Genomic DNA, 19407 nt, shown 5'->3' with positions numbered 1-19407 from the left:
AGACTATTTATAATAACCACAGACACTGTAATTTATGGTAAAAAAACTTATCGAAATTAGGCCAAAAATCCTTATCTGGGGGCGTTGACACAACTTCAAGGCTATTATAGGGCGTATCATTGTTATCTCTTATCAACAATATTCAAAAAAAGAACGCCTACGATCAAAATTCATTGAATGAAGTTTTTGTCGTATTTGCTTTAACCGTCGGATCTATTTTAGATACAAAACTCAAGTATTTATATACTTTGAATAGGATTACACTAATTACTATACTGTTAATACTATTGTAAATTTGTTTATGAATGATTCATTCATATATTATGTTCGTTGTAATGATAGTATAGTTTTTTTTTTACAACGTGAGTAATGTTTCATTTGTACAAGTACTTCTCAGTACTTTGAGTACATTCTCATTAATTCTTTCTTGTATTTTCAATTGAAAACTTCTTTTATTTATTTGTTTATACATATACGGATTATGACCATCTTATCTTAATGAGATTTATATTTCCGTATAGTCATATCTAAATAACATACACCGTGTATAGTGAGGTCTACGTTATAGAGAAAGATCACAGAAGAACTATGCCGATTATCTGCCTTTCCACTGCCTTTTATGAAGGATTCCTCCTGATACCTATATAGTCCGATGTTTGAACTGTTTATTCTTGTTTAAAATGAATAATAATTTTATTCGTCAAGAAAATATATCTTTCAATGCTTGAGTAATAAATTTACATAATTGAGATTAAATTCGTTAACCATTTCAACATTGTTAAAGCACGATCTGGCAACGCTCGGGAGCTAGAAAAGGATTGCACTTTCTGCTTTGTTGATGATAGACAAGGATAGCAGCATCAATGTTAATCAAATATCATGATGTAGACCTTACTGTAGAACCACTCATGTCAAAAATATGAATTATTTGACCACAAATTAGATTTGACTATTTTTAGATTATGCTATTTTTATTTATTTGAAAATATACATATGTGAGGCACCAGAAACTACATCCCATTATTGCCCTCATAACGTATTGCCCTTATGTATCATATGCCCTCATATCCCATATATATACCCTCATATTATTAGAGATGTGGGTATGGTAGTATACTTTTCCCTGTGACTTGACTTACAATTGTGTCTGTGATAGTGAATTGCTAGATTTGCATCCAAAATACTTTCAATCTAATCATATTATCGGTATTTTGAAGACATAATATTATAATTTCAATTTTGTGATCTTTCAATCTAAAATTAATCTCCATTAAGATGAGATACTGAAGCCACTCATAAAGCATCAGAAATACGAATTATTCGACTTACAATAGTGATAGCAAATTGCAAAAAAAATATATCAATCTAATCCTCTACCATTGTTTTAAGGAAATTACAGTACCTTATTTCAATTTTTTCTTAAACTTTCAAATCTACAACCAATCTCCGTTAAGATGAGAATATCGGGGACCGAGATTCGCTCTGGGGTACAAGAGCATAAAAAATTTATTACGAAAGAAGAAATTATAATAACATTGATACAGAAATTTTCTATCTAATCACAGCAAATTGAGATTAATTCCCAGAAGAATGCAAAAAATTCCCTCCCAAAGGCCCAGTTGCACAAAAGCCGGTTAAATTTCAATCCTGATTAAGTTGCATCCGTGAACCAAATTGTGAACCAATTAAGTTCACGTGAACCAAATCAGAGAAGACCATTTCAAAAAGATGGATCTACTGGAATTAAATCAGGATTGAAAATTACTCGGCTTTTTTGCAACCGCTGTTATCAGGTAAGGCTGCAACTGTCTACAAGGTTGCTGGAAAGATACATTTTCAAGATGATCGATGTTTTTGAACGGGTAGTATTATAGTCAACTGTCTACTAACGTTGATGGAGAGATACATTTTCAAGATGTTCGATATTTTTGAACGGGTAGTATTATAGTCCAGTTCAACAGCTGAGTCATAATTTTGACACAGTCCCACACACATGAACTCGCTCACTCACTTCCATCACCAACAGACGACGAAATAATTATTATCATCATCTGTTTTTCCAAGGATGAATAATAATTATCCTTTTAATGTCCTTCAGCGAGTTTTCCCAGGGATGAGACCTAGTGCAATCGAATCTTTATATTATAAACCTACTATGTTCTGCATTTCGTGAGAATCGTTAGAGCCGTTTTCGAGATCCCAGTGAAATACAAACATCTAAACATCTGAACATAATATATAAACAGAAGTTGCTCCTTTAATAGTATAGGATATCAACAATCTGTCTTAGTAATATGATACAAAAATACAAACATATAAACATCTAAACATCCAAACATCTAAACATATAAACAGAAGTTGCTCGTTTAATAGTATAGGATACCTAGTTAAACCGCTCATAAAATATATCAGAAAATAACGAATTTTCATCTTACATTGTGATCAAAATAACATCCAAATTTACAGCCTAGTTACAACACCTTGTAAGCAACATACAAGTAAATTTCAACAAATATCTAATCAATCTAATCTTCATAACAATCATTATTAAACGAAAATCCAAATCAAATGCTGTAAATAGGGTTATTAAAAGTAGGGTTATTTACAGCATTCATTTGAATTTTCGTACAATTATAATTATTAATCCATTAGCATTTGAATAAATGCAATATTTCTGTAATCTCCATCTGTAATCTAATATTCTACCGTTGTTTCCAGGACACCTATCAACACCACCAGAAAGAACTGAGTCTGAGATAAATCAAGGAACTACGCAACAAAACTGAAATCAAAATGGAAGATAAAACAAACCACAACAAGTCTATCAAAAGATTCTGATAACATCCACGAGCCTAATCGAGCCAGTTTTAGTTCAGTGAGAGATTTTGAAACCGCTAGTTCAAGTTATGAAACTAACAGAGTTCCAGGGGTTTCAACAGGGGCAAGTAATTCGGGGTTAGATGCTACCGGTATAGTACCAGCTAGGGTTGATAGGGAAAGTGGAAATTTGGGTGCAAATTATTGTGTTTGTGTTAACAGTAACTCAAAACAAACAGTGAGAGCTAGTAGTGAGGGAGATTTATTTGAGAGTAGTAATTTGGAACGTGATACAAAGAACACTCTATTAACAGCTCGTAATTTGGGTTCAGATACTACCGGTATAGTAGCAAATAGGAAAAATAGAGGAAGTGAAAATTTGGGTACAAATTATTGTGTTTGTAATACAAGTAACTCAATATCAACAACTAGGGCTATCAGAGATTTATCAGAGAATAGTATATTGGGAACTGATACAAACAACTCCTTATTATCAACTAGTAATTTGGAATCTGATACAAACAATACTTCCTTAGCAGCTAGGTTAAATAGATTTAGAGAAGATTTGAATTCTAATAATTATTGTAGCTGTGTTACCATCAACCCAATAGAAAACCATGGAACAAGCAGTGTATCTGAGGCGGGAAATTTGAAAAATTCAAAATTTGACACACCTGGGACGAGTAGATCAGAGGTGGGAAATTTGAAAAATTCAAATTTTTACACACCTGGGACAAGTAGATCAGAGGTGGGAAATTTCAAAAATTCAAATTTTTACACACCTAGAACTGGATCAGAAGCGGGAAATCCGGGAAACTCAAATTTCGACACAAATAACCACGAAAACCCTGGAAAAAACAGTAGATCAGAGGCGGGAAATTCGGAAAACTCAAATTTCGATAAAAATAATCCTGGAAACCCTGGAACAAGCCGTGGATCTGAGGGGGGAAATTCGAAAAAATCAAATTTCGACCCAAATAATCCCGAAAAGCCTGGAACAAGCCGTGGATCTGAGGGGGGAAATTCGGAAACCTCAAATTTTGAAACAAATAACCCCGCTTTAGAGTCAATCAGCACAAAAATGCTGTGGAAACTCAGAAAATTTTATTCGCAGACTCCAAGCGAAATTCAAATGCGAACGCGTAATTTATCGTCCTGTTATCAGAGTGTTCAGAATGTCGTGTTGCAAAGAAGACTCAGTTTTGATGTGGAGCTGGGAAATGGTACGAGGTGCGTCCCAAAATTGAGGAGATGTTTCTCGGGCCCTGCACAGAAAAGTGGGGAGTTTTCCAGTAAAGAGATGGTGAGTTGAGTTTTCATCTATTATTGGTGGTTTGGATGTCACATAAAATGTAGTCTCAAGATAACTATGGAGTTCATTAGGTGATGGAGAGCTTGAAAAATTATTAATTTAATGTTCTACTTAATCTTAATAGACAGACAATAAGCTTCGGTTGACGTGGAGGTTCTTTGAACCTTTGGATCCTTGAATCCGTCCCTTCAAAAACATAATCTTAATAATACTCAAGTCTGGTTGCACAAAAGCCTGTTAAATTTTAACTGTGATTAATTGCCACGAGAACCAATCAGAAGAGAAGAGAAGCCTTCCTTTCAAAAAAGCCTTCTCTGATTGGTTCTCGTGGAATTTAATCATGATAATAAATCATCAGGCTTTTGTGAAAACAGGTCATATTGTACTCTAGTTCTTTTTAAGTACTCAGGGAGAGTCTCAGTTCCTCTCGATTTCACTTCATCTATATACATCACGACAAAACCTAAAAAGTTCTGTTTCATTGTGTTTCAATGGTTGGTTGGGTTGGTTGGAGGTTAGGTTTCAGCTATTATATAGCAAATATCGGGGCACCGAGCTTCGCTCGTTATTTATTTATTGATAAACAGAGCACAATTCTTCAAAATGATTGGGAAAGACAAACAGGCACAGCCCAAAACTGTTTCTTCCCCGAATTTTGATTTATACACTATAAATGGTCCAAAAAGTAGGTTATGTTTCATACACTCTTGAATTCAGAAAACAGAAAAGTTCTTATTTATATTGTTTACAAACCAAATTGAATAACAAAATAACACTCACTAATCACTTAAAACTGTAAAATAATTATTAACTTTGAATATTATGATATACTCTAACTTAGAGTGATAAACCATGTCATGTCAACAAATCAGATTATTTTGATAGTCTTTTGAAATTTCTAGATAATATTTCTCGCGAGATACGGTTAGCTGTTTGAATGATTACACAGCTGATCTCCCACACAGGCACAACATCTTCTGTTATCAACAGACAACGAAATCTGTTAATCCAATGATGAATTATACTTTTAATGTCCTTCAGAGAGTTTTTCCAGGGATGAGACCTAGTGCAATCGAATCTTTATATTATAAACCTACTATGTTCTGAATTTTGAGAGAATCGTTAGAGCCGTTTTCGAGATCCGGTGAAATACTAACATCTAAACATATAAACAGAAATTGCTCGTTTAATAGTATATGATGTGTTGATATCATTGAAAATGTTTTGATAATATTATTGTAGATGATAATATAAACAAAACCCGATTGTACAAAAGCCTGTTAAATTTTAATCATGATTTAATCAGAGAAGGCCTTTTCGGAAAGAAGGCTTCTCTGATTGGTTCTTGAGGCATTTAATCACGATTAAAATTTAACAGGCTTTTGTGCAACCATAGAACATAAACTTCGATCACACAGCTGATTCTGGATAAACTGATATCTGTATGAAATGAATGTCACCCAATACTCAGTCTCATTCTTATAGGCTGACATTTTAGGTTTTTTATTCTCAAATAAAGCTGTTCAAAAGTAAACGGATCCATCGATTTGATTTCTCTTGCATTCTTGGCTTTTGAAACCGTTCTGTCAATAGACTGTTTCTTAAACAGTTCAGAAAATTCCAAGTTCATCACGCCTTTCTATAATTGATGGGGAATTCGAAACATTCTAGCTGTTGCTTGCTGTTTTGTACTTCTTTTCAAGTTTTCTAATCCCGTTCGCTTTCCACATGGTCACGTAGTCACGTGATTATTGGTTTCTTCTTCTTCCTCTATTTTTCTTCTCTTTTTCTTCTTCTTTTTCTTCTTCTTCTTCCACCAGAAATAAGAAAATAAGTAATATTTTTTCTAATATTTCTCTCATTGTATTAACCGAGTAGGTCTTATTGAATAAGAAAATAAGTAATATTTTTTCTAGTATTTCTCTCATTGTATTAACCGAATATGTCATATGAATAAGAAAATAAGTAATTTTTTTCTAGTATTCTCTGATTGTATTAACCGAGTAGGTCTATTGAATAAGAAAATAAGTAATATTTTTTCTAGTATTTCTCTCATTGTATTACCGAGTAGGTCTTATTGAATAAGAAAATAAGTATTATTTTTTCTAGTATTTCTCTCATTGTATTAACCGAGTAGGTCTTATTGAATAAGAAAATAAGTATTATTTTTTCTAGTATTTCTCTCATTGTATTAACCGAATATGTCATATTGAATAAGAAAATAAGTAATTTTTTTCTAGTATTTCTCTGATTGTATTAACCGAGTAGGTCTTATTGAATAAGAAAATAAGTAATATTTTTTCTAGTATTTCTCTCATTGTATTAACCGAGTAGGTCTTATTGAATAAGAAAATAAGTAATATTTTTTCCAGTATTTCTCTCATTGTATTAACCGAGTAGGTCTTATTGAATAAGAAAATAAGTAATATTTTTTCTAGTATTTCTCTGATTGTATTAACCGAGTAGGACTTATTGAATAAGAAAATAAGTAATATTTTTTCTAGTATTTCTCTCATTGTATTAACCGAGTAGGTCTTATTGAATAAGAAAATAAGTATTATTTTTTCTAGTATTTCTCTCATTGTATTAACCGAATATGTCATATTGAATAAGAAAATAAGTAATATTTTTTCTAGTATTTCTCTGATTGTATTAACCGAGTAGGTCTTATTGAATAAGAAAATAAGTAATATTTTTTCTAGTATTTCTCTCATTGTATTAACCGAGTAGGTCTTATTGAATAAGAAAATAAGTAATATTTTTTCCAGTATTTCTCTCATTGTATTAACCGAGCAGGTCTTCATATCTTCAATATTATTCCAATTAAATCATCCTAATGACTACATGTCCACTTAAAGATCCATAGAAGATAAAAAATTCCATAATCTATTCGGAAGATAACAGAAAAACTACAGTAGTAGCATTCAAACTGCATGTTTTCAGTGATAGCAAAACTAGTCTAACAATATTTTTCAACGTTTTTTCGTGATAGAGCAAGCTTTCGGCTTATCAGTACAACTCTTCAAGAAAACTTACAAAATATGTCCCATTAAAATAGAACTGTACTTCAACGAACAAAATTTAATAACATAGATAGGAAAACAATCAGTAATGCCAACTTTTCTTCACAGAAGGTGATAAGAAACGTTTTGTTGATCAAGCGTGATCTTACGACAGGTGATAAAAACTAGTTGACAAAAATCAGTTGACATTTTTAGTTGAATTTAGTTGACAAATTAGTTGACATCACTATTTATCTATGGAGAAACTCTAGCGTGTAAGTGGGGGAAAATTAAGCTGTTGTTTACGCCCAATGGAAAATAACTACGGAGACTTTCCTCAATGGAAATTATTACTATCATCATAATCATCAACGTTATTTTGAAGTTGGAAAGGCCGATTGAAGGTCGCACTGAATATTGTAAACATTTGTCATCTTCTTGCTTTTTCTTCTTCTTCTTTTTCTTCTTCTTCTTCTTCCTCTTGCTTCTTCTTCTTCTTCTTCTTCTTCTTCTTCTTCTTCTTCTTCTTCTTCTTCTTCTCGCTTCTTCTTCTTCTTCTTCTTCTTCTTCTTCTTCTTCTTCTTCTTCTTCTTCTTCTTCTTCTCTCTTCTTCTTCTTCTTCTTCTTCTTCTTCTCTTCTTCTTCTTCTTCTTCTTCTTCTTCTTCTTCTTCTTCTTCTTCTTCTTCTTCTTCGTCTCCTCCTCCTCCTCTCCTTCCTCTTCTTCTCCTTCTTCTCCTTCTTCTTTTTTTCTTCTTCTTCTTCTTCTCCTCCTCCTCCTCTTCCTCCACATCCTCCCCCACAAACACCAACTTCTCCTCATCCTCCTCATCAACATCATCACCCTCTTCTTCTTCTTACTCATCCTTTCCTCCTTCTCCTCCTCCTCCTCCTCCTCCTCCTCCTCCTCCAGCTTCTTATTCTACTTTTCATCATCTTCTAATTTATTGTTATTCATCGCGTGATGTTCTCGTCGTTCTTTTCGAATGACGCATTCAAAAATGTCACACGTAGAGTAAACACTTGATGAATTCAAATTCTGAAAAAAATTGACGAATCATTAATGCATAAATCGTGTTTTGTTTACTTTATTACATTCCGCATACCTCATTAATGATATGAATGATTATTAGTGTATATCAAACCAATCATTAATGCTTAAATCGTGTTTTGTTTCCTTTATTGCATACCTCACTAACAGCTGAGGAATTCGAATTGTTTGAGGTATGCATTTCCTGTGGGATGAGTAATAGATTAAAATTTGTCTGTGTTAAAATACCGTCCACGTAACATGTATTGAGTAGGCATGTAAGTCAGTCATTTACAAGTTGATAGTGATTATTATTGTAGGTCATTATGTAGTGAATTGTTAGGGTGTTACTTAGAAACATTTAACAGCAATTAGTATTTTAATCATTTGATAAACTTGAGTGGGTTCCCTTGTAGCAGAGAATATTTTTATCTTTCATGGGCCGATAATGAGGTCCACGTTATATAAGTGGCAGTGGAGAAAGATAGGAGAACACCGTTGCCGATTCTCTGTCACTGCCATCTATAGAATATAGTTGATACTGGTATATGTTCAAGATTTCAGTAGATCAAGTTTTCAGTTTGTCAATTTTTCAATTAGATCCTTGCGGAGCACGGGTTACCTGCTAGTTGACCGAGCGAAGTGAGGTCTAAAATTCAAGTCGACGGTTTGGCATTTCTCTTAATGTTTAAATGTTTGAATGTTTGAATGTGTATATGTTGCGCATTTACGGCGAAACGCGGTAAAAGATTTTCATGAAATTTGACAGGTATGTTCCTTTTTTAATTGCGCGTCGATGTAGACTATATACAAGGTTTTTGGAAATTTTGCATTTCAAGGATAATATAAAAGGAAAAAGGAGCCTCCCTCATACGTCAATATAAGAGTAAAAATCAGACTATAGAATATTATTCATCATAAATCAGCTAACAAGTGATTACACAGATGTGTGGAGAAGCCAGTCTATTGCTGTATTTCCATAAGGTCTATTATAGTTTCAATCAGGTACTTGTGGATGAGAATCCACTGCGTGAGGTCTACTGTCCACAGAACTACTAGTATATAATAAAGGAAAGAACTGGCTTATACACATACGGGATAGGAAATTCACGAATGACGCATCATCACATCTGAACTATTCAACTGATTAACTTGCAATAAATATTGACTGTCCATTCTTGTTTGAAATAATCAATCATATTTCAATGATTGAATAATACATTTTATGAAGTATATTAAATATTTAACATTTAAAATTTTCAATGGGAAAAATAATAGATGACATTGCTAAATCTTCACAATATGCTTTCATAATGGCCCTTCTCATTAATTTGAAAGTTGTATTCATGAGCGAGGTCTACTGTTCGCAGAACTACTAGTTATATTTCTACATTGTTGGAAAACGATCTGGCAACGTTGCGGAGCTAGAAAAGCATAGCGCTATTTGCTTTGTCGAATGATTGACAAGGATAGCAACACCATATTAATCAAATACTGCCATTATAACGTGGACCTCACTAGAGTATAGTTGAATTCCATCAAGGATCTTAGAAATCTATCTTAGCATGGTGGCTAAAATTGCGAAAATGTTGTCAAAAACAGGGTTTTTCGCGATTTTCTCGAAAACGGCTCCAACGATTTTTATCAAATTTATACCTAGAATAGTTTATTGATAAGCTCTATCAACTGCCACAAGTCCCATATCTGTAAAAATTTCAGGACATCCTCCCCATCTATGCAAAGTTTGATTTTAGTTTCCCAATTATAGGGCTTCAGATACAAAACATTCAAGTGGAAAAGATTCAGCATGAAAATCTCTACAATTAATGTTCAGTAACATTTTCACCTAAAATTGAAAATAAGCTCGAAATTCGAGAAAATGTGATTATCCAATTACAACTGTTGATTCTATTAAATCATTCACTATGAAGTGATAGCAGACCTCGTGTGTCCCCTGCGTTATTGTCCTGTCACCAGCTGGCTTAGATCTCTAAATAGTAGACTTGAGATGCGCGTGAACACTATCGTCAGGTGATAAATTTTCATAACGGCAAGGAAAGTTGTGTGAGTGCGCCACACCAGATTTTTATGACATGATATTTATATATTTAAGAATACATGAAGGATTTCAAAATTCAATCTATACCAATTCTAATAATAGAAAAAATGGGTTGGAAAATAAAAACTAGAAGTCTTTCGATTTCAAATAGACCAGAGAATATCTCCTACTGAGTCTACTATGCCACGATGAGTCACAGTGAAGCTAGGCGTAGACCAGTGCTTACTGCATTTGTGTTAGTGATTTAAATGCACGTTATCATTCAGCTCAACAGCTCCCGCACGCGCTACCCTAATCACGTGCTCACAATATTCGTTCCTATGACCTTTAAAGGTGGGCAGACAGGTTTTAAAGCGCCATTAAGTTGTAGACAAGGACAGTAGCTCTCTTGCATTCCTTTAAAGGACATTTAGAACAACTACAAATAGATTATAAGTATTTGAAATATGAGTAAGTTATTTTGAAAATTAGTATTACAGTTCTGTTTATAATTATTATAACGTGAACCTCAGTATAGGAGATACTCTCTGGTCTATTTGAAATATAGATAATAAATATAATATAATAAAGTTTAACATTGTACTTAGTTATTAATAAATAATAAAGTTTAAGGTTGCTTTGGAGGTTAGGACGTTGTGAAAAAAAAATGCAATGCATTCTAGATCTAGAGGAGCAGTGAATGAATAGTTATTCGGTTAATTGATTGCTATGAATAAATGGTTACATAGAGTGGTCTAATATCTTCCTGTGATGCAAATTGAAATGGAAAATAAATAATAGTGAAAATCGATACTTATGTGTACATCGATATGAAAAGTTGACTGAACATTCTACTTGGACTCTATTGTGGAAAAATAATAATAAGAAGAAATCAATAAGAACTGTTGATATTTATTGATTAAATTTAATTTTTTTTAATCCCTCAAATAGCTTGTAGCTAGAGGGATAATATATCACAAAGTGTATATGATTATTTTTGTATCTGTTTTGTTTTGAGTTGAATAAATGAAATGAAATGAAATGAAAATCAGAGTACTTCTACTTATTATTCTCCAGCCCAATTTTTCTATGATTAGTATTGGTATAGATTGATTTTTGAATTTCTTCATGGAATTTAAAGCTGCGTTTACACCAAAGTTATTAACAAAATGTTAATAACTTAATCCTTATAGATTCTATTAGATAGAACGGAACTTGACAAACACATATGTGCATCATGTGTATGATAAGATATGTTCAATCTAATAGAATCTATAAGGATTGAGTTATTAACGTTTTGTATTAATAACGTTGGTGTAAACGCAGCTTAAATTTACTAGAATCAATGAGTACCGTACTGAAACAGCTAGAAATGGGTGACATTCACTTCATCTCAGATGATCGAGGATCAGTTTGGGTAGTCAACTTCAGTACATCAAGTTTTCAGTTCGTCAAGTACCTGTTGCTTTCAAGAGGATACAGATATGAGCGCATTCAGCTTTTCAACAGCTGATCATTTTCATTCAGTTTATATCAGTATATTTGTATATAAACAGTAAAAACATTATATAATAAGCATATGATCCTCATAAGCTTATAATAAAAGCGAAATGGCACTCACTCACTGACTGACTGACTTACTCACTCACTCGCAGAACTAAAAATCTACCGGACCAAAAACGTTCAAATTTGGTAGGTGTGTTCAGTTGGCCATTTAGAGGCGCACTAAGAAATCTTTTGGCAATATTTTAACTCTATGGGTGGTTTTTAAGGATTTTAAGTTCGTCTTTTAGCATGTATATTCTTCTTATTCTCTTAATTATAATTGAAAAATGTCCATACCATATGTTAATATAGAACTATAATCTAGAGAGAGTACCTCTTCGAAACAGTTGTTAACTGGTAACTAAATTTATAATTTTGTCAGGTTGGCATTAAGTTGAGTTGACTTTGTTAGGTTGGCACCAAATTTCAAGATTGGAATGCATTTATCACGAAAAAATTGATTGGGCACTGCTACTTCAATCAGAGCTATCCCTGGGAATATTATATTACTAGCCGTCCGGCTCACTTCGCTCGCCATATCCGTTTAGCCAGACGTTTAGTCTGGATCCCCGACTGGATCGTCCTAACATATGATAAAAATGCACAAATGAAAAATGCAGGCGAGCGAAGCGAGCCTGCTGATCTCATTCTTGGACTATCTTGTCGGGGGTCCAGGGGGCGGAGCCCCCTGGCTAGACGGATATGGCGAGCGAAGCGAGCCTGACGGCTAGTAAGCTTATAAGTAGACCTATATCATCAAATCTACTTTGTGAAAATGATTAAGGACTGAAAAAGTAAACAACTACAAGACTCAACCTATTTAGGACTATGTGTGACCTTATCTAAATTTGGGAGAGGAATAGCACAAGGTTACCTTATTTTTTCTCTCCCTATCATTTTAATGATGTACTTATTGTATGAATCAATGGAAGAATAGTCTTACAAGATTAATCGGCTGATTAAGGTAGGCGCACACAGATCGTCATCGGACGGACGGCACGCATCGGACGGATCGGACGATTAGATTTGATGCATTGTTTTCAATTGGAGTGCGTATACCTATATGATGCGGTTAGGTATGCGCACTCCAATTGAATCTAAATCTAATCGTCCGATCCGTCCGATGCGTGCCGTCCGTCCGATGACGATCTGTGTGCGCCTACTTTAAAAGTGAAATTCGCGTGTTCGTGGCGTATAAGTCTGTACGCACTTGTAAAGAGAAGATGAGTGTCCATTTTTTGTCTATTGCGAAATCATGTTAGAAGTAGATTTATGGAGTCAGGTATCTTAGTAACATAGTGTGAATACGTAAAGCAATAATCTTTCAAGGCAAGGCTACATTTGAACTCACGTAGATAAGATAAAACATAAAAAGTCTGTCAAAGTATCATTCCTTCAAACATACTTTGAAGTAGTTTCAAAGTACGTGCTTTGAAAATTGCAGTGCTAATTGGACGTAAAAATCAATTTGTCACAATATCGTTTATTATTGAAACCGTTGAAAATCGTGAGGATATTTCTTTTCCGAAAGAAATCTATAGTGAGGTCCACGTTGTAACGGCAGTGGAAAAAGATAGGAGCCAAGTGTTGCCGATTCCCTGCGTTGCCACTGCCTTCTATAGAGAATAGGTGATACCGGTGTAATATTAACTGTTCGTTCTAGTTTGAAATAATCAATTATATTTCATTCGTAAAGAAAATATAATATTTTTCAATACTGTAATTCAATAATAATTTTTCATAATTGAGATTGAGTATTTGTTTATTATATTTCTACATTGTTAACAAACGATCCAGCAACGCTGCAGAGCTAGAAAAGGATAGCACTATCTGCTGTGTCGAATAATAGATAAGAATAGCAACATCAATGTTGATAAAATACTGTCACTTTTTGTGTAGTTGTGAAGTTGATATTGCGGTAATTATTCATATTGAATGAAAAAGACTAAGAAATTGTCAAAAAACACAGATTTATTGATACTTAGAAAGACCGGTTTCGGTTAGTTCATTCGGATAAACTCAGAGTTTATCAGAGATTGACAATGGTGTAATAACCGAAACCGGTCTTTCTAAGTATCAATAAATCTGTGGTTTTTTGACAATTTCTTAGTCTTTTTCATTCAAAATACTGTCATTATAATATGGACCTTACTGAAGCTCAAATCTAGTGCTATAATATGGAAATTACAGTGAACAAAATAAGTGTCAGATTTTACTCAATTTTTAACTTTGTCAACGTCAAATTCACGATCTAAAAATGACACTGCTTGTGAAGAACGTGCCTGTAGAAAATTGCCACAATTTTTTATCAGTTAATTGGCAGTAATTCACAAAAATTGACGAAAATTCATCAATTGCTTTCTAGATAGCATGATAGGAGTTTAAGTACTACATTACACAACTATAGAGCAGTCTGCATATTGTGAAACCCTCTATGCTCGCGCTGAATCTTTATAACTATATCTCTCAGTGTCATATACATTGTTACTATACGTGCTTTTAAAAATTGAGGGCCCTATGTGTTTCGTAATAGAACAGTTTTGAATTGACAGTCTTTGAAACCCTGAAAGCTATAACTCCTGGTAGGCTATAAAGTTGAATTATAGTTGATGTGTTACTGTGAATACTGTGTCTTACTGTGGATTTGATAGTTACTGAGTAGTGACATATAGTACTTTAACAATAACCCAAGTTACTTCAGTTAAACCAAGATTGTCATTACTATCATAGTATATCATCTATCAACTAGTTTCTCTATATAATATAAAAACTATCAATTAATCACTGTAATAGCTGTAACTATCACAGTTATTATTTTAGAGCTCTCAATTTTATAGGGATCTTCAGTTTTTGCTTTTTCCTTCTCCTTCTTCTTTTTTGAGACTTACTTGATACTTCAATTTATAGAACTACAGTGAAGAGGTTATAGTGGGTTAGTGTTGTGAGGTCCACGTTATAATGGCAGTATTTGTTTAACATTAGTGTTACTATCCTTGTCTATCATTCGAGAAAGAAGATAGCGTGATCTTTTTCAACCTCTGCAACGTTGCCCGAACGTTTTTTAACAACATAGAAATATAGTTAATCAACAAAATATTTGTTAATCATTGAAAAATGTATTGTTTCTCGACGAATAACACTAGTAGTTCTGTGAACAGTAGACCTCACTCAGTATTCTCATCCACAACTACCTGATAGAAATTATAGACCCTATGGAAATACAGCAATAGACTGGCTTCTCCACACATCTGTGTAATCACTTGTCAGCTGATTTATGATGAATAATTCTATAGTCTGATTTTTACTCTAATTTTGGGGTATGAAGGAGGCTCCTTTTCCTTTTATATTATCCTTGAAATTCAAAATTTCCAAAAACCTTGTATATACGTCGACGCGCAATTAAAAAAGAAACATACCTGTCAAATTTCATGAAAATCTATAACCGCGTTTCGCCGTAAATACGCAACATATAAAAATTTAAACATTCAAACATTTAAACATTAAGAGAAATGCCAAACCGTCGACTTGAATCTTAGACCTCACTTCGTTCGGTCAATAATTGGAGTAATTTGATTAACATTGGTGTTGCTATCCTTGTCTATCATTCGACAAAGCAGATAGCGCTATCCTTTTCCACCTCTGCAACGTTGCCGGAACGTTTTTTAACAATGTAGAAATATAGTATATCAAAAAATTATTTGTTAATCATTGAAAAACATATTGTTTCTTGACGAATAAGATATAATTGATAATTTTGAACAAGAGTGAACAGTCGATATTACATCAGATATACCGGTATCAGCTATCCTCTATATAGGAGGCAGTGGCAAGGCAGAGAATCGTTAAAGATGATCTATCTTTCTCCACTGCCATTATAACGTGGACCTCACTATTACGTTACCTACAGACTACAGATATAAAAAGATCATTGCATTTTCATTAATTTCCCAGTGAATTGTTGAGATTTTAAATTATAACATAAATTATCATACGAGTTGTTTTCAAGCCCTGAGACCGTAAATTGCGTGTGGATTACAATAGGAAAGTGTGTTTAAAGTAATCTAGACTATACTTCAACCTAAAACAAAAATTGAAAATAACTTTCAAATACAGTACGGTATTGTGTGTGGATTACAATAGGAATGTCTGTACAGAGTATTTAAGACTTTACTTTAACCTAAAACAAAAATTGAATCAAATTTTCAAAGACTGTACCCAGTTATGAGCAGTGAAGAATCTGAGGATTATGACGTGGAGGTAAGCTATGAAACGCGGCTCTATTTTACTTCAATTATTAGCATAATCGAGACTGTTTTATGAAACTTTGAATCTGAAAGAATGTAAATTTAAAATATTCAAGGGATTATAAACTGATAATCAAAACGTATAAACTTGAATCTCTTATGAGTCATTCTTGATGTATCCGGAATATCTGATTACAATAGAAATTAATGGAACATGATATCTTCATGTAATATGAATCACATACGGAACTGATGAATTTTGTAGCTCATAGGTTATGAAACATTTTGAAATAATAAATGTTATATTATAATTGTGTCTCCTAATAAGATTAGCTTAGTTATTACATTCTTATAAATCATAGTACCGTTTTAGCATTTATTTAAATTTTCACATAGCGTGTTTTAAACTTTCAAGTGTGAATCATTGAAATGAATATTACTTTCTTCTTTGGATTTATTCTTCTTCCTCCTTGCCTTTTTCCCATTATTTGGGGTCGGCTCTTTTCGATCTAAGTCTCCAGTTCGAACGATTCTGGGTCGTTTGATTTATCAGGTCCAAATGCTTCATATTTTCATGAACTAAACCTAGCCATGTGATTCTGGGTCGGCCTCTGTCCCTCGGTTGTGTCTCCATATCAAGTACTTTCCTTGTCATATGATTGGGTCTATTTACATGTCCATACCAGCGTAATCTTCTTCCATTATCTTCTCATAGACCGGTGTAGCAGAAGATTCTGGTAGGCGTGATATAAGGGAAATGAAATTTCCGTGCCACCCGGAAACTTCCCCGAACATGCGTGTTTCGAATATGGTCCAGTCTAGTCACACCCCCTGCCCATCTCAGCATTTACATTTCAGCATTTTCATTTCTTCTATGGATTTCATATGATAAAACTCAAATAAGTGAGGAATACTCATCCACAGTATGAAAATTCCATCAAACTGAAATTCATGCAAATTAGATTATGAGTAATTAATTTAGTTGTGATTTGAGGATTTGTACAATAATTTGAATTTGATTGAAGTGATTAAGTAGTTCTCTCAGAACCGTCTAGTCGCACAGATAAGATAAGCCACGTGCACTCAGTTCTGTCGTTGGAAGGGTGTCCGCTTCAATACAGCTCTGCTCACAGAAAGTTATAAGATTCAAAATCAATTCCTGGTGGTTCGCATCTCACCCAAATTGAAGGTCCTTTCGTCTAACCTTTCGTCTTCACCTACGCACAATCCTAAGGTTATTGGTGTCTTCATCCTCACCAGAAAAGTTCAATTCCACTTCTTTTTTTAATGATGATTCTTGAATTTCAACCCGGAATCTATTCATGCTAGTTGTAGGCTATCTAACTTGATTGTAATTTGATTGAGGTAATTGATAATAATATATAAGTTGATGAATTTTCCGGAGAATCTCCTTGCTATATCGATCGCTCATGAAAGGTTCTCCATCAGTTTATCCTCTAAAACTAATTTCAAATTTATCAATTATTTTATTCTACCACTGATAATTGATTATTATAGGCATACTATTGATTTTATCACTTTCCACTGGTAATTGATTAAAAAATATTGAATTATTAATTTTTTCCGGTGGATTTCCTTGTTACATTGGACCCTCTTGATGAGATCTATAATCCATATCAGTTTATTCTCCGAGACTAATTATTAATTAGAATATTATAATATTATTAATTGCTATTATCAAGTTTTAATACGTTTTTTCCGGTAAACTTCCTTGTTATTTCTCAATCAGATATTCGTCCACACTTGAAAAGATCTAGTATATAGTGAAGTCCACGTTATAATGGCAGTGTTTGATTAGCAATGGTGTTGCTATCCTTGTCTATCATTCAACAAAGAGGAAAGCGCTATCTCTTTCTCGCTTTGCTCTGTTGCTAGATCGTCTTTTAACAATGTAAAATTAATAATTGATCAACAAATTATTCCATCTTCATTATGAAAATATTGAAAAATATAATCGATTATTTTAAACGAGAATCAACAGTTAATATTACATCATTAAACCTGTATCAGCTACCGCTTGTAGAAGGCATTGACAAGACAGAGGATCGGCAACGTTGTTCTCCTATCTTTCTCCACTGCCATTATAAACTTGGACCTCACTATAGTCTATCCTCTATCCTCTTGAGAGGATCTTTATCAGTTTATTCTGGGAGACTATATTATGATATTTATAATTAATTGCTATTATAAAGTTAATAATTTTTTTCCGGTAAATTTCCTTGGTATTTCTCAATCAGATATTCGACCACTCTTGAAAAGATCAAGTAGTCTATCCTCTCAACTAACACTTACGCGACTCTAGTCGAGAGCATGTGTTTCCAAATGGTGACACTCAGACCAGTCGACTCTAGTCTCCGCGACGTCACCATTTGAAAACACATGCTCTCGACTAGAGTCGAGTCTCTTCTTGAGCTGAGTCGCGTGAGTGTGAGTTGGACCTTAAAACTAATATCGTCTTCAGATTGGTATAGTTCCCTTCAAAATCGTCAGTTTCCGGGGTCTCTATCAGTTATATCAAGCAAGCCACACTGGTGCATCTCTATATGTATATAATTATATTTTACTATATATTTACTACTTTATACCGTATTACGATATATGTATATATATATATACTACTTATATCGCATAACTATATATCCCATTTCCTTCCTTTGTTTTCCGGCCTAACCGGATACAAGGATCGGTTAGTTCAGTTCGGTTTTACGGCTCAAGTTCAGTTCAGTTTTACAGACCAATGATTTTCACCATCATCTTCTCTGTGAACTCTGGAGGACTAGGAACATTCTAGAAGGAGTTCTGAATCAACAAAGAAAATTGAAAAGTATAGAATATTGGAAGAATATAATATGAGAATACAGTAATAATAGATTGCAATATGAAGATTTAAAGATCTTAAGTAACAATATAAGATTCTTTCAGTTCAGTTTTACAACACCAGTGATTTTCACCATCATCTTCTCTGTGAACTCTGGAAGACTCAACTTTGAGAACCTTCTAAGAGGAGCTCTGAATGAACAAAGAAAATTAAAAAGTATAGAATTTTGAAAGAATATGTAGCAATACAATACTAATAAATTACAATATGAAGATTTAAAGATCTAAAGTAACAATATAGGATTTTTATCCTTTTTCGTATTGAACAACTCTTGTATTGGTGCACATTACTGTTAAATATTCTTAAAGAAATTAAAATCCAAATAAAAATGAATTCAGACGTTCTAAAACTAATCACAAAACTGAATAAAAATGTAGCCCCATGGACATGCTGCCAGAATAGGTCTAACTGGAAAATTATCTATAATATAATAAAGGAAAGAATTGGCTTCTACACGTACGGGATAGGAAATTTATGTTTGACGCATCATCACGTCTGATCTACTGGACTGATTAACTTGAA

General features: G+C 33.4%; 1 protein-coding gene across 2 annotated transcripts in view; it reads left to right on the top strand.

Moving 5' to 3' along the window:
- The first annotated feature begins 3474 nt into the window (after window positions 1–3474).
- LOC111052920 (death-associated inhibitor of apoptosis 1) overlaps window positions 3475–19407 on the top strand; it is a 73665-nt gene continuing 57732 nt past the window's right edge. The window contains exon 1 of one of the 2 annotated variants that reach the window (XM_039433372.1): window positions 3475–4120. In XM_039433372.1, the coding sequence (XP_039289306.1) occupies window positions 3899–4120 (222 nt within the window). In that variant the 5' untranslated portion in view covers window positions 3475–3898. Of the gene's footprint in view, window positions 4121–15877; window positions 16000–19407 lie in introns of those variants that run through there. The other variant, XM_039433373.1, reaches the window with a different exon arrangement.

This window comes from Nilaparvata lugens, chromosome 7 (genome assembly GCF_014356525.2).
Source record: "Nilaparvata lugens isolate BPH chromosome 7, ASM1435652v1, whole genome shotgun sequence".
Lineage (NCBI taxonomy): Eukaryota > Metazoa > Arthropoda > Insecta > Hemiptera > Delphacidae > Nilaparvata > Nilaparvata lugens.
Note: the sequence above shows the minus strand (reverse complement) of the source record. Positions and strands in the feature narration are given on the sequence as shown.